Below are 22,832 nucleotides of genomic sequence, written 5' to 3' on the forward strand. Positions count from 1 at the left end.
AAATAGCCATCTTGTGCCAGCAGGAATCCCATCTGATATCAACCCAATAGTAAGAAGTGTCCTTTGGGATATAAATTTCAACTATTATTACCAGAAGTCCATGCATGAACATTTTCCTTCCCTGAAATGGTGAAAGCGGTTTCTATCCCTTGCAATTATCTCTCTATTGAATACCTTAGAGATAACTTTAACAAAAGAATGGCAGTCATTGCAGACCCTGAGGTTTTTGACAATCCGAATGGGTGAACCAGGGGCAGTGCTCATCAAGCCAAAAGCTATGGCCAACTTCTCACTATGCAAGAACAAAGAATGTTCTTTCTCTTCCTCATCTATATCAAACAAGACCTGGGTAGTACCAGTTATATGACCTCCAGCCAATTTGACCCGTTGATACATTTCTTCCACCATCATATAGATCTCTTCTGTTTGAGTGTGTGCTCTATCACCTGCAATGAACTGATGAATCATTCCATTCAACTCAATCCAACTGTATCCTGGGGTTTTCTCTATTTTCTTAAGTGTCATTTGGTTCCTAATTTTCATGGCTTCATCCCAACGATGGATTCCGGCATAGAGATTTGATAATTGCACGTAGCGGCCATCAGAATCAGGTTCCAATTCAATTACACGTTTACCCACCTTCTCTGCAAGCTCAGGATGTCCACCGATCCTACAAGCTCCAAGAAGAGTAGCCCACAAGACTGCATTAGCCTTGATGGGCATATTCTCTATGAAGGCCAATGCATCGTCCACCAGCCTAGCTCTGCATAGCAAATCAACCATACAACCATAATGTTCCATCCTCGGTTTAATTAGGTAAACCTCTTGCATTAATTTGAAAACTTCGATACCCTCCTTGACCAACCCCGCATGGCTGCATGCACACAAGAAGGCAATGAATGTTACGTCGTCGGGCATTGATCCTTCCTGCTTCATTCGCTCAAAAAGCGCCATTGCCTGTTGGCCATGACCATGCATTGCTAGCCCTCCAATCATAGTGTTCCATGTGAAGACATTCTTCACTCTCATCTTGTTGAAGACTTGCAGAGAAAAATTAATGTTCCCGCATTTGGCATACATATCGACCAGAGCTGTCTCAAGGATGATATCGCGGTTCACCTTGTATCGATCAATCAAGAGATGAATATACTTTCCTTGATCCAAGGCCCCTGTCTGAGCACAAGCTGAGAGCACGGTTACAAGAGTGATCTCATCTGGCCTGATATTCACAGACTGCATCTGCCCAAAGAAATGCAAGGCCTCAATGAAATGACCAGAGTTAGTCAGTCCTGATAACAAGCTAGTCCACGATAGAAGGTCTCGCTCTGGCATACTGTCGAAGACCTCCATTGCAGATTCCAAATCCCCGCATTTGCAATACATATCGAGAATTGCATTACATAGTCGAAGGTTTGTATCCAGAGCAAGCTCTTTTGAGTAGAAATGAAGTAATCTTCCTTGCTCCAGGTTGCCCAGTTGGGTACAAGCCGAAACCAAATGAAGCAAGGTCACAGAATCCGGTTGAATATAATCTAATTGTCTCATTTCTTCAAACCAATTAAAGGCTTGCTCATAAATGCCGCGGTCAATATATGCTCCGATCATGACATTCCACGTCACAACATCTCTTAGAGGATTTCCATCAAACAATCTTCGAGCAACATCCAAGAACCTACAGTTGGCATACATTTGTATCAGAGAATTGAGCACAAACACGTCCGACTCTAGTCCAATCTTCACCGTTTCAGAGTGGAATCTTCTACCCAATTCAGGGGCCGCCAAACGGGCGCAGGCCGTCAACACAAAAGGGTAGGTGTAATTGTCAGCTACAACACCAGACTGAACCATAAGGTAGTAAAAGGAGATGGCCTCCGAAGGATTAATGCTTCTGGCGTAGCCTCTGATCATGGTGTTCCAGATGAACATATCTGGGTTCTCAATCTGGGTGAATATTTTCCGGGCGTAGTCGAGTTTGCCCGATTCGGATATAGCGAGGAAGGAGATGAGCTTGCTGACGGCCAGGTTTTCGTCGAAGAGACGGTTTCGGAGGAGAAATGCGTGGGCTTGTTTGGTTTTCTTTACGGTGGTACAGTGGTTCCTGAGCCAAAGCCAGTCCGTAGACAGATGCTTGATCCATTTTGAGGAAGAAGAGATCATCACGCCATTAATGCTGACTGATTCACAACCTTGAGCTGAGCACTCGATGCCTTTCTCTAAAAACTGGGAATATGAACTTTGCCTGGTTGAGTGGCCCCTCCACCCGGACGCAGGAGCATGTGAAATTACCACTTCGCTTGTGAAATAAAAAATTCCATTCATATTGATGCCCTTGCGCATGCTCTTATTGACCCCGCATTGGTGCAGAGGCCATGTGCTCAGGCAATGATCTCTTGTGACAGAAGAGAGAGACAAGAAGAAGAGATCATCGTGCCTAGCTCTCTCTCTCTCTCTCTCTCTCTCTCTCTTCGCCCCTCTTATGAAATGACATTTCCGCCCACTATCGCAGGGTGAGAGAGGCACAAGGTGATGCAAGCATATGCTATGTGGCCGGATACGAAACTCAACCCTCTTTTTTCTTTTAGTGCTAGTATATAGCCTCTACAGATTGACCTTTTAATGTAAAGCTATTGTTGGAATTCATTATGGAATATGAAATTCATTAAATCTGGTTCCTCCGGAGGCAATCAGGTGATGCAACTGAATTATCCTTTCCCTGACATAGGTAGCCATTTAATTTATATAGACTATCTTTTCTGAGTCAGTTCTAAGAAGAAAGTTTGCTAAAATACAACAAGGAAATCTACTAAGGGCTTTGGTTTTGATGTGGACAATACCATTGCCAGATGATCTTATTGCATCGGCCTCAAATTCTTCTCTCTCTCTCTCTCTCCCCCTATGCATCCTTGCATGCGTGTGCTTGTATGTTGAATTCAGGCTCTCACTGAGAGGAGAGGCGGTGAATCAATAACTCACAAAAACTTGGTTCAACTTATTCGTTTCCTCAACTCACTCGTTTGCGTCACAACCACTCAAGCACATAGGCACATACAAACATCCATTTATATACATGTACCTCGCAACCACATTTACTTAGAACCATTGGGGCCAGGCCTTCCAAATGTTCACACAACATTCATTCCACCCTACAGAGTACTTCACAAATATCCAGACAGCCACAAGAGTAATGCAACCCACAATAGCACACACCATAAGATCAAGGCTTATGTGTTCGACAGTGTGTTTACATCCACGATGAAAATGGTAGCTTGGGCTAGAACCAAAATTCTACTGCAGTACAATGCACAATACAACGTTTAGCGGTATCCACCACAGGGAGCACCGACCCCCACTTTTTGTGACACCCACCACAAAGGAGCCACAACTACAAGGGAGCATCCACCCTCAATTTAGGTAGCACACACTACCAAGGAGCACCAACCCCTCTACCGAGCATCCACTAGATAGCCTCAATGATTCCAAGCAAATGGACAATAACATTGTCCCAATTATTAGCTCAAACTAGTTTAGGCCTTTAATCATACATTTTGACTATGCACTAATACATCTACATGTTATCAACAAGATAGGTTATCTCCAACCAAAGTTGTTTCCCCCTTGGGTGGTCTCAGTGTTTTTTGATATACATTATTGTGGCCTTTATTTAATAGCTTGAGCTTTTGGGATAAGCGGTTGTAAACATGGTATCAGAGTTAGGAGGTCGAGTGTTTGATCCCTGATAAGTGTGAGGGTTTTGTGTTATATGTTATTGTTGTTAGTTCATAGATATACAGTGATAAACCCTATCACTATCATGCCCATATGAAATTTTAGAATACAACAATAATGGAAATAGAAGGGGAGGGATTGTACCTTTCACCTTCGTATGTTGACGAAGAATAATAATAGAATATCCAAATGAGATCTCCTCCTCTAATCTACAGCCTTAGACCAATTAACTTGAAGGGATCTTCTGCAGTCTCCCGTTCTTACTATGAACACCCTTTTCTTGTGGGAGAAATAGGGAAGTGAAGTAACGTGACTACAGGGACCCTCCTTATTAGTATTTATAAAAATACTGTCACAAAATCCTAACCCACTTCCACAATGGGCTAGGGCTGGCCCATCCCAATTAGATCTGGATGACATACTTGAACTAGCTCCAGTATTAGGATCCCCATCAATTAACTGGTCCAAGTAATTAATTAAGCCCATAATTATTGAAAATTTCTTACAATCTCCCATTTGGGCTAGATTAATTACTGAGACCATATCAATTGATGTGGCCATGGAATCCCTCTACTTTTATATGTCACAATGTTAATTTATTCAACAACATACCATGTTGAATAACAGCAGAAGATATACCTCAATATACGGTGCACAACTTTCTGTCAACACGAACATGGCATATTTGTCAAATAAACCGCTTTAAGATGTGTAACTATGAAGCTGGAACTTCATTTAGGTCCTATATCTGATTATAAAATCAGAGTGCCTTGAACAACCTTGTAGGCACATACTTTGATATTAACCACTACTTGGACAAATCGCTATAACCTTGGGTTAATATCGAACTTTGGTAAACCGCCTGTAACTTTGGCAAACCACCTATAACTTTGGCAAACCGCCTATAACTTTGGCAAACCACCAATAACTGATATATCAGATTAATGAATCAAAATAAGTCACACATGTGCAAATGACCAAGATAACACCTATATAAAATAAATAACCATGTTCATATAGACGTCTAAAAGACAAAAGTAAGGGCAAACTAATACAGGACTCCCACTAGACAACCATGTCAAAAGACTCAACAACACCCATACAAGAAATATGTTTTCTGAACACTCCCACTAGCAATGCCTTTGTCAAAGGATCTACCAACATGTTGTCAGTCACAATGTGCTCCAAATAATCTGCCTCTCATTGACTTTTTTCTCTCACCATGAGATATTTTATCTCAATGTGCTTGGAACGTGCAAACTTCTTGTTGTTCTTGGAGAAGCAAACTGCTGAGGTGTTGTCACAACACAATACCGTGGGTCTAGCTATGGAATCTACGACCCTCAACTCTGAGATGAAGCCCTTGAGCCAGATAACTTGCTTTGTAGCTTCGAAAAGAGCAATGAACTCTGCCTGCATAGTAGAGGATGCCAAGATGGATTGCTTGGCACTCTTCCAAGAGAGGGCACCACCCGCCATCTTGAAGATGTAACTAGAAGTAGATTTCAAGTCATCAGTGCAACCTCCATAGTCAGCATCAGAAAACCCCACAACCTCTACAGTGTCACCCCTGCTATAGACTAGCATATGATCCTTAGTCTTCTGCAAGTACCTCATGACCTTCTTTGCTATTGTCCAATGTGCTAAACCAAGACCGGACTGGAACCGCCCTAATACATTGACTGCAAAGACTATATCTGGGCGAGTACAAACCTGCGCATACATCAGACTCCCTACTGCGGAAGCGTAGGGTTTGTCAGCCATGGAACTCCTCTCAATGTCATTTCTAGGGCACTGTTGCTTGTTCAGTCTGTCTCCCTTGCTGATTGGCACATCACAAGATGAACAAGTAGGCATATTAAACCTTTTGAGAACCCTCTCAATATAAGCCTTTTAAGACAGCCCTAGAAATCCCCGCTTCCTGTTGCGCTTGATCTCAACTCCAAGGACAAAACTGGCCTCACCCATGTCCTTCATTTCAAAACTCGGAGAAAGAAAACTCTTCATCTCAAGTAACAATGCCATGTCACTACATGCCAGTAAGATATCATCAACATACAACACCAGAATGATGAGCTTACTCCCACTGACTTTCAGGTAGATACAATGATCTACAGGATTTTCAGAAAATCCAAAGGAGGGTCCTCATGAAATTTGAAGTACCACTATCTTGAGGCTTGTTTTAAACCATATAGAGACTTCTTCAGCTTGCAAACTTTCTTCTCATTCCCTGCAATCTCAAAACCTTCTGGTTAAACGATGTAAACATCCTCTGCAAGATCTCCATTCAGAAATGCCGTTTTAACATCCATCTGGTGTAACTCTAGGTCATAATGAGCTACAAGTGCCATGATAATCCTGAAAGAATCTTTTGTTGACACTGGGGAAAAGGTCTCATGAAAGTCCACACCTTCCTTCTGTGTGAATCCTTTTGCTACCAACCTGGCCTTGTAGTGCTCAACTCTACCATGAGAATCAGTCTTAGTTTTGTACACCCATTTGGAGCCTATAGGTGCACAACCTTATGGAAGATCAACTAATTCACAAACCTTATTGTTATCCATAGACAACAACTCATCCTGCATAGCCTCCAATCACTTCTGAGAATTTGCACTACTGACAGCTTGCTTATAACTAGTCGGATCCTCTTCTTGTCCAATGTCAAAATCACCCTCTGTCAGGTACAACATGTAGTCGGATCCAATAGCAGATCTATGAGGTCTAGCAGACCTTCTCAAAACCTCCTCTGGCTGAATGGGATCAATGGGATCAGTTGCTACCACTGGTTCAACAGGTGCCATTGACTCAACCATCACCTCTCCAGCAGGTTCAGGTGCAGCTTGATCAATAATAATAGGAAGTTGGAGATTGGTACTAGGTACGACATCAAAAGCAACGGTGTCCTTTTCATAAAAAATAAGATTCCTTGGCTTAGGAAATCCACCACCATCCTCAATGAACTTGGCATGACTGGTTTCCACAATCCTATTAACCGAATTAGGGCAGTAGAATCTGTAACCCTTGGACCTCTCAGGATATCCCACAAAGAAGCAACTGACCGCCCTAGAGTCCAATACCCTTTCATGTGGATTAAATAACCTCGCTTCAGCTCTACAACCCCAGACATGCAAGTGATTGAGACTAGGCTTTCTTCCAGTCCAAAGTTTAAAAGGCATCTTTGGAATTGATTTACTAGGCACTCTGTTTAGAATATATACAACTGTCTTGATTGCTTCCCCCCAAAGGGACTCTGGAAGACTGGTGTTACTAAGCATACTTCTCATCATGTCTTTCAGTGTATGGTTCTTTCTTTCTGCCACTCCATTCTGCTGCGGTGTGCCTGGCATAGAATACTGGGCAATAATGCCTTGCTCCTGTAAGTACTTGGCAAAGGGACCAAGTAGTTGGGTAGAATCTCCATGCCTGCCATAATACTCTCCTCCTCTGTCAGACCTCACTGTCTTAATTCTCCTTGAATGAAAATTTTCCACTTCAGCTTTGTAGATCATGAAGGCATCCAAAGAATTTGACTTCTCAGAAATGAGATAGAGGTACCCATAATGTGAGAAATCATCAATAAAGGTAATGAAGTATCGCTGACCACCCAGTGAAGGAATAGGAAATGAGCCACTAATATCTGTATGTATTAGCTCTAGTAAATCACTACTACGAGCTGCCTTCATCCTCCTTGTTTTAGTCATTTTCCCCTTCATATAATCCACACAATCATGTAAATCATGGAAGTCTAAAGGTCTAAGAATCTTATCTCTGACTAGTCTATCCATCCTCTGCACAGATATATGACCCAGGCGCCTATGCCACAACTTGGAACATCGCTCATCTAACATAAAGTGCTTGGAACCAACATTTAGAACTACTGGAGAATCACAATTTAATTTGTAAAGCCCATCAACAAGACTACCATTGCCAACCACAACAGAGTTATGTAATAAATTGAAGCCATCTTTATTAAAATTGAAAAAATATCCCACTCTCGAAAGTTTTGAAACAGAAATCAAATTCCTCCTCATGGAGGGAACATACACAATGTCTTCTAAATCAAAAAATAAACCACCAGATAATAAAATTCTAACTACTCCAATGGTTTCAACAACAACCTCTACTCCATTTTCGATGAACACCGCCACTTCATCCTTACTTGGTGTCCTCCTTCTGATGAACCCCTGCAAGGAATGAGTGACATGAATAGAGGATCCAAAATCAATCCACCATGAATCCATAGGGGCATTAACATTGAAGGATTCAAAGCAAACAAGGGATAAGTGAGTACCAGAATCCTTCTTCTTTGCCCACCAGGATTGCCTAGCCCTGCAGTCCTTCTTTATATGCCCCTTCTTGTGACACCAGAAACACTCCAGACCGCCCATATCTTTCTTGCCTGCTTGAGACTGATCCCGCTGAGGTGCTCTATCCCTGTTAGCCCTATCATATGGCCTAAACCTGCCTTTCTTGCTAAACCTCTTTTTGTTCCTGTAAGGTCCAACACCACCCTTAGAAGTGGTGACATTTGCACTCTCAATTTTCTTCTTACTTTTCTTGTTTTGCTCTTTTTGTGTGCAAATGGAGATCAATTCTTTCATGGTCCATTTTACCCTCAAGGCAGCATAGGTGGTCTTCAAAGTCTCATACTGCTCTGGGAGAGATTTCAGTGTAAGAGAGACTAGAAAATCATCATCCAGGTTGGTCTCCAGATCTTTCAGCTTTTGTGCCATGGAAGATATCTCCAGAATATGCTCCCTGACACTTCCATTACCATCAAACTTGGCTGAGAGGATTTGATTAATCAATTTCGCTTTCTCAACACTTTGGGAAACCTCAAAAACTTCTTTGATGGCAGCCAGATATTCAGTTGCAGTGTTCATCTTTTCCACACTAGCCTTCATATTCTCAGGGATTGATCTTTTCATCAAGGTGACACTTTCTGTTAGCAGTTTTCCATTTTTCTAATTTCTGTTTCTCCTCAGTCGTGCTAGTGGCTGTAACTATGGGCTTAGGTTTTCTAAGAGCTAAGTCCAACTCCATCAGACACACTGCTACATCCAGGTCTTCTTTCCATTTCTTATAATTATCTCTAGATAAGATAGGAACAGTAGAAAATAGACTACCCTGAATAGACATCCTGAAGACAGTGTAGGCCAGATAAATATACACACTAAATCTTTGAAGCATAACTAAGGTATGTTATAAACACACCAAAATAATCAAATCAACTAGTATAAGAGACAATATAAAAAACTAGCAATATCACCCAAATGAGAGTCACAACCGTCCTACATCTTTTTCCTTTGGGGCATAAGATGTACTGGTCCTCTCATAATACCACATTTACCGTGAAAGAAATGTTAATTCAGGAATTCCATCACCTTTGGGCACATAGAATCCCTAAATTATCATTCCTTCCCAAGAGTGTATGTGCATATATGCTTTTCTTTAAACTTGGGTAGCATCACCTTTGGACATATACTACCAACTTTGCTGCCATGACAGAATTGCAGAGAAACTCGATGTGCCACTTTGGTGGTCAATATCTTATTTTTCTATAATTTTCATAAGGAAAAACATGCAGCCAAAAAGTGTAAGAATGTGTATTTACATCTTTCTAACAACATAATTAGTGTAAATGTAGTTGTCATGTACAAATAGAAATTTTGACAAGTTTAGGCTTCCTTAAATAACAAGCATAATGCCAAAATTCAAAAATTTAATTCAAATATATCCCGACAAAGGGAGGGATACAAAACCTCAAAAAATGTGTCCTTAAAGTCACTGTTTTGACCAACAGTAGACACCACAATGTAGGCCTCGAAAAAACGAAGCCACGGAGTCCGGAAACAGCCAAAACGGACTTGACATGAGCTCACACGAGCCGGTCAAAGTTGAAGAATGATAGCACTATTCCTTGGTCAAACTGTGGTCCGTTTCTGGTTCGGACTGGTTCAAAATGAATTGAACCAGGTTAACAGAACTAACCTGGTTAAAAAATAAACCGAGCCGGGTCGAGTTGACTCGATTGATGGTGGGTCAGATCAGATTTATTTGGGTTATCTTGACCCACAAGTTAAAGGTATTTAAGTATTTATTTATTTATTATTATTATTATTTTTTTAAAGTTTTACACTTTACCTTTTACTTTTAACTTTTAAAAGAAAACTTTGGAAACTGTTTTCCAAATATTTAAAACTTCCTTATTTTATTCTGGTTTGGTTTAGAAATCAAAAGTAATTAGAATATGGAATATTCGAGAAGAATATAGAATATTCGAGAAGAATATTCCTTCTTCTTCTCCAAACTACTCAACACCTATGAGCGCACGATTCTGTGGTTTTCAAAAATGAACAACCAAATCCGCTAGTTGCCGCAACCAATCTTGAAGTGCACCCAGTTTGCTGTGGCAACCGCCAGCACTCCCCGAAAAATCCTTATTACTTTGTTGAAAACCCGTAACAAATAACTCCTTTTTTTTTATAAAAAAAAAAAAAAACTTAAAATCAAGGCAAAACAACAACTAGGATACAGTCCACTGCTGGGAAGGCCATCACCATAGAAGTGTTTGCCGGACTCTGACGACACTATCGACCTTCAAACGCCTGAGAGCGTTCCCCTGATCGGCTGAAAATCTACCCTATTTTGGTCATTTGTTTTGCGGGTTTTTTTTTTTTATTATAAACATTTAAACCCTTCTTCTACCGGCCAAATAAAAGATGAAATCATCTTTTAAACTTTTAAATTAATTGCACAAAGATACCACTGTTAGTTTATAGATATACAATGATAAACCCTATCACTATCATGCCCATATGAAATCTTAGAACACAACAGTAATGGAAATAGAAGGCAGGGATTGTACCTTTCACCTTCGTATGTTGACGAAGAATAGTAATAGAATATCCAAATGAGATCTCCTCCTCTAATTTGCAGCCTTAGAAACTTGAAGGGATCTTCTGCAGTCTCCCGTTCTTACTGTGAACACCCTTTTCTTGTGGGAGAAATAGGGAAGTGAAGTAATGTGACTACAGGGACCCTCCTTATTAGTATTTATAAAAATACTATCCCAAAACCCTAACCCACTTCCACAATGGGCTAGGGCTGGCCCATCCCAATTAGAACCGAGTGACATGCTTGAACCAGCTCCAGTATTAGGATCCCCATCAATTGACCGGTCCAAGTAATTGATTAAGCCCACAATTATTGGAAATTTCTTACAATTGTGCCTGTATGCTTTGTGCCCCCTTAGTGTCATGTGATGGTATCATGCACAGAGCTGTGTCTGCGTGGGCCTACACGTGCGATGGGTGTTGGTGTGTGTGTTGGACAAGTGTGTGTCCATCAAACCCGGTTCGATTCGGTTCAACCCGGTTCACCTTTGTATTGAACATTTATACATTTTAGTTTAATATTGTCACATGCGATATAAACTTTTTGAGCATTATATGTCCGTAAGTTATACTTAAAATGGTAGTCACGACTAGGGTTTGGGCTGGGCACCCTTATCATATGGTCGTCGCATTGGGTATGCATAGACATGTGATGTCAGGGTACGAATGTGAGTGCTCACATGTTTGATGTGTGCATTGGCGAAGAATCTACTTTGTCGATTCCCTCATGTATTATTGCCAGATGTAGGAAGGGATCAACATGTGTCACCGACACCCTGTACCTAAAGGAACCCTGTCACTGTAAAGTGTGATCATATTCTTTGGTTCATCAATGACTGAGACTCAAGCGAGTCAAAGCCGATGTTCTGGGAATGCGTGAACACTTTGTGAGTGAAGGAGTTATCCAACATGGTCACCACTGCCTGATTGGGGAACACCAAGATAGAGACTGTCTGTGCATGGTCGGATCAGAATCTGGATCCAGTGCCGTTTTGGAAATGGTTTTGCAAAAATCTATTTTACATAAAATGATACATTATTTATAATTATTTGAACAAAGTATTTTATCGAGTTTTGCTGGACCCGATCAGATGCACAACCGCTCTTATATGGACATGTACTATGGATTGGGATTCGACAGTACATGTGTACATGCCCTAGATTCCATAATGATGGTGTTGATTAGTGGGGGGGGGGTTGAATATGATAAATTGTTATCATATAGGGAGTTATTTAGAATTTGCTAATTTAATTGGCTCTTTATTTAATTAATGGATTTGGTGCTAATTGTAATTATCCATTAATAATTAAATAAAGAATTTAATTAATACTTTTCCTATTAGATTCTGCTTCTTCACCTGTGTAGCACTTTGAGTTTAAACAGAACTGCCAGACTGAGAGAGAGAAAGTCAGACTCTCACTAGGGCTCTATTAAATCTATCTAGGATTTAATTAAATCTTATTATTATAAATAGGAGAGAAGAAGCTCTCCACGTTTTTGGAGTAGACACTCTCTCTCCTATATTTTTGGTTTCTTTCTCTCCCTCTTGTGATCTCTCTTCTTCTTCTTGCTTCTCTCACCTGTGTTTGAGAATTAGGGTTTGTGAAACCCTAGATCTATGTTGAGGAGTTTGAGGGCATCTGGGATTGGCGTGTAGAACCTTGGTAGCACCATTGGAGGTTCAGATCTGTTTGCTTGGAGCGCTCACTGGAGGAAGAACCACTGTCTATTGGAGGAGCAACACTTGAGGCTCACCAGGTTAGCAGTTCTTCATTAATTCCTTTAGTTTATTGGTTATTACTATTTATGGGATGCGAAAGAAACTCGAATTGACCTTTTCCGCTGCACATTCGAGTTAGGGATGGATCCCCCTTACCATGTGATGGACTAGGGATGAGTTTCTTCGTCCCTACTGTGATAATAAATTTTATGGGACACATGAGGGAAGGAGAAACCCTAACAAGGATGCACCAAGATTCCCATTGGCGACCATGGGAAGCCCTAAAAATTAAATGGGGCATGTATCCATGCATGTCATGATCATTAATTTTTATTTAAATATTTTTATCATGATTTTAAGTGGGGGGGGGGGGGGGCGCACATTGCCAAGCCTCTGCGCACGCCCTCCCCTTGTTCTTGCCTATGTGCGCAGCCTGCAGGCTGCTGTCCGTGGGCTGCTGCCTGTGGGAAGCAAGCCTGTGGGCTGCGGCCTTGGGCTGCTGCCCGTGGGCTTTGGGCCCATGGGATGCGTAGGGAGTGCCTGCAGCCTACGTGTGTGGGCTGCCTGCACCCCTTTGTTTTCCCTCCAATTTAATTAAAAAAAAAAAAGGAATTATTTTTCAAAACAGAATTTTATTATTTTGTTTTGTTTTTGGAGGATGATGATGGGTGAAGAGATTCCCTCTTTACCCACTTGCAATTAAAATGCGATTTTAATTTTATGGGCTTAGATACATGTTATCATATGCGATGTGGTGGTTCAATAATTGAAGGAATCCATGTTTTAATTTTTGGTTCACTTGCTTTAATGCCCATGCATGAAATTATATTATGTTGTGATTATGGGAATGCCATTCTAATAAATGGATGGATTGTTTATATATGTGATACATGGGGTGATGGGTGGATGTGATGCTTCTCTCTCTTTCTCTCTCTCCTCCTATCTTTTTTATAAACAAATGTACTCCACCCCATGGGCAGCCCAAATGGTGGGTTGGTTTCTCCATGCAGGGTTTCTTTATTATTTTGGAAAGGAAAGTGTATAGAATTTTTCTTAGGTTTCCATTGTAATTTTAGAGGAGCTAGGACTCCCAAGGCATGTTGATGATGATCCACATGTGGCGCTTAAAGCTTATGGAGATGCAAGTCACTTACTTTGAAGACGTGATCGGGTGGAAGAGATGATCGAGGTGTGGCATCCATGGCATGATAAATGCACCTAAAATTATTAGTTTTATTTTTATTGAGAGGGTTCTTTAATTGTTTCTAATAAAAATACCGTCATCCCATAATCACTTTTAATTAATATTGTTTAAATCTATCCATGTATGTGAGAGTTGCTTAATCCCTCTTTAATCATAATACATGTATGATATGGACTAGTCTTAAACGGTAGACATGTCCATGGCCTCCTATTGAAGATAAATGTAGAGATTGTGTGATATGCCCCGCATACGCCGATAGGACATTGCTAAGACTGCTGTCACATTTTTCTATATTTACCTCTATCTAGATACGTTAGGGTATGGATAGTGAGAGGGCACTGCGACAGTGGGTCATCTTTCATGATTCCATGATTCTAACTAATGTAATAGGTAAGTACATGACTTGGGTGTATGTCAGCCGACATGATCTGGACATAACAACCAGGTGGCCAAAAATATTGGAAGCCCATGAGGCAGACAGCTTAGTCCACACTACCACAGTATGTATAATGACTCCTGACAGGGTAAGTTATGCATGCAAGAGTTGTAAGTATCCAATTCATCTTTTGGGTTATGAGGGAAACCCAAATCATGAAAGCCCATTGATATGTGTGCTCAATTTATTATTTTCAATGGTCATTAATTAGCATGTGGTTATTTACTTGTGCATGTGTAGATTAATATACGATGGCTGCCGTTAATTCCAACCTGTTAACACTCATTAGCGAATACATACTTAATGATACAAACTATGTCGATTGGTACCGGAGCATTAAGTTGCTCCTGACTGCTGAAGGACTGTACACAGTTCTAGATGAACAAGTTCCTCCTCAACCCGACCCGAACGATTTTGAGGCAAATGAAGAGATGCAGGAGTTCCTCATGAGGGATTCCAAGGCATCACTCTATATCCTTGGATTGTTGGAAAAGTCAGTTGTAGACTCGGTCAAGGATATACGCACTGCTGGGGGAAAAATGGATAAGCTTGCTGAATTGTTCAACAGGCAGTTGACACACGCACATTCTGATGCGGTGAGTCAAATTCATAACTCCAAGATGTCTCAGGGGACTCCAGTGATGGATCATGTAATGAAAATGATCAATTTGTTTGAAAAACTGGAATCCATGGGGATTGATTTCAGCTTGCGATACAAGACTGATGTGATCTTAGCGTCACTCACTTCTGCCTACGCAGCTTTTAGGATGTCCTACAAGATGTCCGAGAAGGAGATGGAGCTCACCGAGCTTGCTAATGCATTGGTAGAGGCTGAAGCGTCCTTGAAAAAGGACAAGGCTGAGGTCAATGCAACTGAGGCAAAACCTTCTTCAAATGGGAAGAAGAAGAAAAATGGAAGTAAGGGTAAGACACTGAAAGCCAAGTGTTGGAAGTCTAGCAATAAAGGCAAAGACAAGTGCTTCTATTACAAGAAAGAGGGTCACTGGAAAAGAAACTATCGTGCTTACCTGGCAACTTTGAAAGACAAGAAGCTGGATGAAACAGAGGCTGCTAAAGAAGGTACATGTGATGTTCATGTTCTTTATGAGTCTAATTTATCGTTTGAACCGACCAATTCTTGGTTGGTGGATAGTGGATCCACTGTTCACATTTGCAATGATTTGCAAGGGTTCAAAGAGACAAGGAACCTGAAAAGAAATGAAGTGCGTCTTCGGATGGGCACTGGAGCTGAGACCATGGCGTTGGCTACGGGAACTTTTATTTTAAATTTTAGTTCTGCTAGTTTAGTTTTAAAGGATTGCTATTATGTACCCTCTTTCAAGAAGAAGATAATTTCAATTTCAAAACTTATTTTGGACGGATATAGTTTTTCCTTTAATTCTAAATTGATTATTCGTTTTAATAATTCCTTTGTGGCATCCAGATATATGCAAAGTGATTTGTATTTTCTAAATTGCCCTATTAGAACGAATGTTATTTCAAATGTTGATTTGAAGTGGAAAGTAGCTCCAGTGAACTCAACATATCTGTGGCATCTAAGATCGGGTCACATCAATGTGGACCGAATCAGTAGATTGGTGAGGGATAGGCCCTTAGAGATTTTGAAGGTGGAACCATTCCCCACCTGTGAGTCATTCCTTCAAGGTAAAATGACCAAGAAACCCTTTAGCAATACAGGTGCTAGAGCCACAGATCTGTTGGAGTTGATACACACTGACGTGTGTGGACCCATAAACATACAAGTAAGATATGGGTATGAGTAACGTTCACCGATGATTACTCTAGATATGGTTACATATACTTGATGCGTAGGAAATCGAAAGCCTTTGATAAATTCAAAGACTTCCAAGCCGAGGTCGAAAGATAGCTCGATAAACGCGTCAAGTCCTTACGATCAGATCGTGGAGGAGAGTATCTATCGGATGAGTTTAAAGAACATGTCATATCCCAAGGGATAGTTAGTCAGCTAACTAATCCAGGCACACCACAATAAAATTGTGTATCTGAACGACGCAATCGGACCCTATTGGATATGGTCAGGACGATGCTCACTTATGGTGAGCTGCCTCTTTCTTTCTGGGGGTACGCTTTAGAGACGACGATATATATCTTGAATAGGGTTCCATCTAAGTCTGTAGCCAAGACACCCTTTGAGCTGTGGAAAGGGCGAAAGCCCAGTATTCAACACCTTAGGGTATGGGGTTGCATAACACATGTGTGAAAGCAACAGACAGACAAGTTGGAATCCAGGACTTCGAGATGCTATTTCTTAGGCTACCCCAAAGGCACGATAGACTATTATTTCTATAACCCAGTTGACCAAAAGGTCATTGTAAGCAAACATGTCACATTTTTGGAGGAAGAAATGATGACCCAGAGGTCTGAACCAGTAGTCATAAAAGAGCTATCAGATGGCTCAGAAACGTCACTTCCAGAAGTGAGACCAACTGGCATACCCGCTGAAATACCAACACTTGAGGAACCTCGACGCAGTGGGAGGACTATTAGACCACCCACCAGGCTAACTCTTCTAACCGAAGAGGAAATAGTGAAAGAGTTCCACATGATATCGGTTGAATCGGATGATGATCCGATGACATACTCTGAGGCTCTAAAGGATGTTGATGCCACTAGGTGGCTGGAAGCAATGCGCTCTGAAATTGATTCGATGCATTCCAACAAGGTCTGGACTCTAGTTGATCCACCACTTGGCGTCAAGCCAATTGGATGTAAATGGATCTTCAAGAGGAAGAAGGGCGTAGATGAAAAGGTCGAGAGATTCAAAGCGAGACTGGTGGCAAAGGGTTATACCCAGAAAGAAGGTATAGACTATGAGGAAACCTTTTCACCAGTAGCGAAGATGAAATCCATTAGGATTTTATTGGCTATTGTAGCACACTTTGATTATGAGATCTGGCAGATGGATGTGCAGACTGCATTTCTAAATGGGTTCCTTCAAGAGAAAATCTACATGGAACAGCCAGAGGGGTTCTCTTCCTTGGAGGAAGTAAGAAAGGTGTGCAAATTACAGAGGTCCATTTATGGGTTGAAGCAGGCTTCCAGGAGCTAGAACATCAGGTTTGATCAATCAATCAAATCATTTGGTTTTGATCAAAACATGGATGAACCATGCGTTTACAAGAAGATCAGTGGGAGGGCAGTATGTTTTCTTGTTTTATACATAGATGACATATTGCTGATTGGTAACGATGTAGGATTCCTTTCATCAGTAAAACAGTGGTTATCCACAACATTTTCGATGAAATACCTTGGTGAAGGTAGCTATATCCTTGGGATCAAACTTGTAAGAGATCGCCAGAAAAGGATGGTAGGCTTGTCACAGGCTACCTATATAGACAAAGTCCTGGTCAGATTTAGTATGGAGAACTCCAAGAGGGGAAGTGTTCCCTTCAGGCATGGAGTCAGTCTTTCTAGATCTCAATGTCCTCAGTCTCAGACGGACATTGAAGAGATGAAGAGGATTCCCTATGCCTCAGCAATAGGAAGTCTAATGTACACTATGTTGCGTACGAGGCCAGACGTTTGCTATGCAGTAGGTATTGTGAGTTGTTACGAGTCTAATGAGTGGAGGTTGCATTGTATAGAGGAGTACAAAATAGAAATCTATAGCCGATCCCTATTTTTATGAACACCTTGCATCATGTGATGCGGCTAATAAGGTGTTTGGGTTAGGAAGTTCTTAACATTTCTGGAGTAGTCCCTGATCTTGTCAAGGGCCCCATTCTCCTGTTATGTGACAATAGAGGGGCCATTGCACAAGCTAAGGAGCCTAGCGCTCATCAGAGGAACAAGCATGTGCAACGAAAGTATCACCTCATCAAAGAGATTATCCAGCAGGGCGACGTGAGTATCTTCAAAGTGGACACAACTGAAAATGTGTCTGATGCCATGACAAAGGGTTTGTCACCAGGAGTGTTTGAGAAACACATGGAGGGCATGAGTTTAAAATGTATGGGGAATTGGCTTTGATGTACAAGTGGGAGATTGTTGGACAAGTGTGTGTCCATCAAACCCGGTTCGATCCGGTTCAACCTGGTTCACCTTTGTATTAAACATGTATACATTTTAGTTTAATATTGTCACATGTTATATAAACTTTTTGAGCATTATGTGTCCGTAAGTTATACTTAAAATGGTAGTCATGACTAGGGTTTGGGCTGGGCACCCTTATCATATGGTCGTCGCATTGGGTATGCCTAGACATGTGATGTCAGGGTACGAATGCGAGTGCTCAAATGTTTGATGTGTGCATTGGCGAAGAATCTACTTTGTCGATTCCCTCATGTATTACTGCTAGATGTAGGAAGGGATAGACATGTGTCACCGACACCCTGTACCTAAGGGAACCCTGTCACTGCAAAGTGTGATCGCATTCTTTGGTTCATCAATGACTGAGACTCAAGCGAGTCAAAGCAGGTGTTCTAGGAATGCGTGAACACTTTGTGAGTGAAGGAGTTATCCAACACGGTCACCACTGCTCGATTGGGGAACACCAAGATAGAGACTGTCTGTGCATGGTCGGATCAGAATCTGGATCCAGTGCCGTTTTGGAAATGATTTTGCAAAAATCTAATAATTATTTGAACAAAGTATTTTATCGAGTTTTGCGGGACCCGATCAGATGCACAGACGCTCTTATATGGACATATATTATGGATTGGGGTTTGGCAGTACATGTGTACATGCCCTAGATTCCATAATGATGGTGTTGATTAGTGGGGGGGTTGTATATGATAAATTGTTATCATATAGGGAGTTATTTGGAATTTGCTAATTTAATTGGCTCTTTATTTAATTAATGGATTTGGTGCTAATTGTAATTATCCATTAATAATTAAATAAAGAATTTAATTAATACTTTCCCTATTAGATTCTGCTTCTTCACCTGTGTAGCACTTTGAGTTTAAATAGAACTACCAGACTGAGAGAGAGAGAGTCAGACTCTCACTAGAGCTCTATTAAATCTATCTAGGATTTAATTAAACCCTATTATTATAAATAGGAGACCAACACGCAGGAGGGAGAAGAAGCTCTCCACGTTTTTGGAGCAGACACTCTCTCTCCTACATTTTTGGTTTCTCTCTCTCTCCCTCTTGTGATCTCTCTTCTTCTTCTTGCTTCTCTCACCTGTGTTTGAGAATTAGGGTTTGTGAAACCCTAGATCTATGCTGAGGAGTTTGAGGGCATCTGGGATTGGTGTGTAGAAGTAGCACCATTGGAGGTTCATATCTGTTTGCTTGGAGTGCTCACTGGAGGAAGAACCACTGTCTATTGGAGGAGCAACACTTGAGGCTCACCAGGTTAGCAGTTTTTCATTAATTCCTTCAGTTTATTGATTATTAATATTTATGGGATGCGAAAGAAACTCGAATTGACCTTTTCCGCTACGCATTCGAGTTAGGGATGGATCCCCCTTGCCATGTGATGGATTAGCGATGAGTTTCTTCGTCCCTACAGTGATAATAAATTTTATGGGACACATGAGGGAAGGAGAAACCCTAACATGGATGCACTAGGATTCCCATGGGCGACCATGGGAAGCCCTAAAAATTAAATGGGGCACCCATGGGACACCATGGGCTAACCCAGGGCGTGCAAAACCCCGAGGATAAATATCTTGGTCTCCCTAGGGAACCATGGTTTGATCCCTGGACCGTTGTTTGACCAACAGTGTGTTGATATACATTATTGTTGCTCTTAGATTTTTGAAGCTGCTCACAAACCCTAGGTTTGTTATGTCCTTCTTCTTCTTCTTTTCTTTTCAACAACTCCTAAATGTCTTCTTGAATGCACATCACTAATCCTTCACTTGGATGCTTGAAAGCGTTAATGGAACATTGAAGATTGTGGATTATAGGGTTCCTTGCTTTGGAGCTCTTCCTTGCTCAAGCCACTCTCAAACCTTTTTTTTTTTTCTTTCCCCAAAATCTTATCTTTCTACTTCTCTCATGAAGCCATAGGTTATTTAAAAGACCCCCAAGAGATTGGCCCTAAAACAACCAGCATTCACGCTTTTTGCACTGCTACCAGAGGACCAGTTCCACTGCCATTGTACCAGCATGAGCTTGCTGCATACTGCCAACATCAGCGGGCTACCTTCCAGTATGCCCGGCCCCCAGTTCAGGTCGGATGCTTCAATGCATTATGCCACCATTGACTGACTACCATCTAGCATTCTAGCATGCTGCCAACGCAGGCCAGATGCTTCAATGCATGCTGCCACCATCGACCGGCTACCATCTGGTATGCTGCCAACTCAGGTCGGCACTGCAACCTTTGCTCACTTGAATGGACATAAATTTCTTTCCTGAACTCCGATTGACTTGATTCTTTCACAGACTTTAAAGCTGACTTGAAGGGCTACAATATTCATGTTTTCATTTTCAACTCAAGTTGAGTGCACGAGTTACAAAAATGAGATTGAATCTGATGTATGTGTAGAAACAGTTTCCTGAAGCTCGCGAACTATATTTAAAGATCAAGCCATAACTTTTAACTCAAATATTGGATTGATCTGATAGTCGTTGTTGTTAACATGTAGACAGCAGTAAACAGGTAAAGTAACATTAAATTGGAGATTTATTGTTAAAATAAATCATAATTTGCTCTTCTTTTTAAGAACTCCACACTTTGGGAGTGCCTCAAATGGGGTAAATTTGCTCCTTCAAAGTTAAGGACTTGTTTGGAAATCTGTTTTCTCCAAGATGATCTTCTTTTGCTTTACCTTCAGACTTCTTATTTAACAGGCCAAAGGCTGATGAAGAAAATGGAACAGTTGTTCAAAGATGTTGTAATTGAACCATACTTGCTAAATGGTGTGACTTATGGAGTGAGAATATCTACTCCGACAAGAATTAATGGTGAACCTGTTATACTGGACCCAACATGTTATTGTACATATAAGTTGTTTCAGATTCCTGTATCATTTGGTTACTTGCATCTTTTCAAGTATATATTTCTTCTCATATTATGAGATATTCCGATATTTATTAGCATCAAAAGTCTGCTGTTTTTTTTTTTCTTCTAATGCAATGCTTGAAAATAAAATGAGATTTCAGGGTGTCTTAATCCTTTTAGTTTCATAGGGGAAATGAAGGAATTTTAGTTTAATATGTCGGAACTGAAGTAATGCTGCTCATATTTACGAGGGGGACATTAATGTTTGGTGGCATTTTAGTTAGCCTAGCATTGTTAGTTTTTAACAATCCGCCTAGGGTAATTTCTCTGAGAATATTGAAAAATTAGGAAGTTCGCTAAAGGGAGTTAATGTCTCAAGAGGGAACTGGGAAGATATTTCCAGTAGTTCTCTTCATGTACTGAATGAAAAAATGGAGAGCAGCATCCATTAATTGCTTCAAATTACCTCTTCTGGGAATTCTTCTCTTGCAGCTCTAATTGGAATAGGTGACTAGTTTTCAAGAGTTTATTTTCAGTTACTTCCATTTGCATTTGCTGTTTGCACAATCTGGATCAGAGCAAGCTTGGTTTCTGGGCTAGCACTAAGAAAATGTGATTGCAGCAAGTTAAGCTCAAATAGGAATCGTGTGGCTGGTGGAAGAAATCCAAGAACCAAAAATGAGATTAGAAAATTTGATGTAGCACCTGATTTTCTGAAAAGCTTTTGATCATGAGGATTGGCATAGTCTGGAAGTCTTCTGAAGAAATACAGAGAATCCTTCCATCCTTGTGCTTTGCAAGAAGAGCCAGAAGAGGAGAATTGGAGGTTGGGTGATTAAGTTCTAGAATATGGTTGAGCCAATAGAATAAGTATATATCGGGAATCCCATGTCTGAAGATGTTATGTGAAAGATTTTCTTCTATTAGGTAAGCTAGGATGGAAACCAGGACCTTGTATCTGCAGAGCCGGATTCTTGTTATAGCTTCTTAAGTACTTCTAGATATCCGTATCATAAGTGATTATCTTGAAGCATGCAGTACACCGAAGCATCAAAATAGAGGAACAGGGAGATGTTGGTTAGAATTGAGGCATCTCTGTAATATTATTCTTTTGAAAAAACAGGGGAGTGCTGTAGTCTTGTAGGTAACAATTTATGTTGTTTATTTTGAAGGCTATGTATGAAAAAAAAGGGGCAAGGAATGAGATGTCTAATGGGATGACTTGTTTTTGCTTAAATATTGTAGTAGGCATCCTTATTTTAGTTTGGGTGGTGGATAACTCAAAAGGGTGTTCAGGTTGAAATGATTCTGTTCTATGTAATCCATTGATGGAAAGATTTTCGGAGAACCTGCAGCACAGTGGAGCTATATCCTTCCTGTTAAAGAGAGAACTGTTCTAAAGTTCTCTCTCCTGTATCTATTTGTTTGAAAATTTCAACCACTGTAATTAAAAAGCTTATCTCAGTTGAGCTGAGCTGAGCTGAGCTGAGCTGTATATTCGGAAAAACTAGCTTATCCAGAATTACTTAGCCTTGTATTCATTACTGGACATGGGAACTGAGAAAGGAAGAGAGAGGTCTCAAGGGTGGTTTCTGAAACCTGCAGGCAAAGAACTTGTGAGGCAACAAGCATATGTGAGAAGCTTTGTTTCTCAATTTAGGAGTATATTAAGAGTTCTAACTTGGATTTCTAGTTATTGCAAATGGTTTCAATATAAATCTTATTAATGGGTGGAGTAATTCAGATGAAGGTCTTAGTCCTTCCCTACTTTCTTTACAGAATGATTGAATCTCTTAAAACCTGCATCTGTTTAAAAAAAAAATTGCTGACAAGATAAAAATTTGTGAAAACTGTTAGAAGCAAGGAAAAGAATCTGAACTTGAACTAATAAACTCTTGTAGCATGCTTTT

At 40.7% G+C, this 22,832-nt stretch overlaps 1 protein-coding gene across 1 annotated transcript; it reads right to left on the minus strand.

Annotated features, from left to right (window-relative positions):
- Positions 1-62: 62 nt before the first annotated feature.
- Positions 63-22,813, minus strand: LOC122644010 (pentatricopeptide repeat-containing protein At1g08070, chloroplastic-like). The gene is made up of 3 exons (XM_043837606.1): positions 22,644-22,813; positions 18,544-18,550; positions 63-2,199 (listed from the first exon to the last, which is right to left on the minus strand). Exon 3 carries the CDS (start codon positions 2,155-2,157, stop codon positions 88-90), a length of 2,070 nt encoding a protein of 689 aa, XP_043693541.1. The 5' UTR covers positions 2,158-2,199; positions 18,544-18,550; positions 22,644-22,813; the 3' UTR covers positions 63-87.
- Positions 22,814-22,832: the final 19 nt, after the last annotated feature.

The sequence above is a fragment of the Telopea speciosissima genome, chromosome 1 (genome assembly GCF_018873765.1).
Source record: "Telopea speciosissima isolate NSW1024214 ecotype Mountain lineage chromosome 1, Tspe_v1, whole genome shotgun sequence".
In the NCBI taxonomy this organism is placed as follows: domain Eukaryota; kingdom Viridiplantae; phylum Streptophyta; class Magnoliopsida; order Proteales; family Proteaceae; genus Telopea; species Telopea speciosissima.

Coding starts and splice junctions, on each gene's coding strand:
- LOC122644010 (XM_043837606.1), bottom strand. CDS start 2,157: ATGATCTCTTCTTCCTCAAAATGGATCAAGCATCTGTCTACGGACTGG.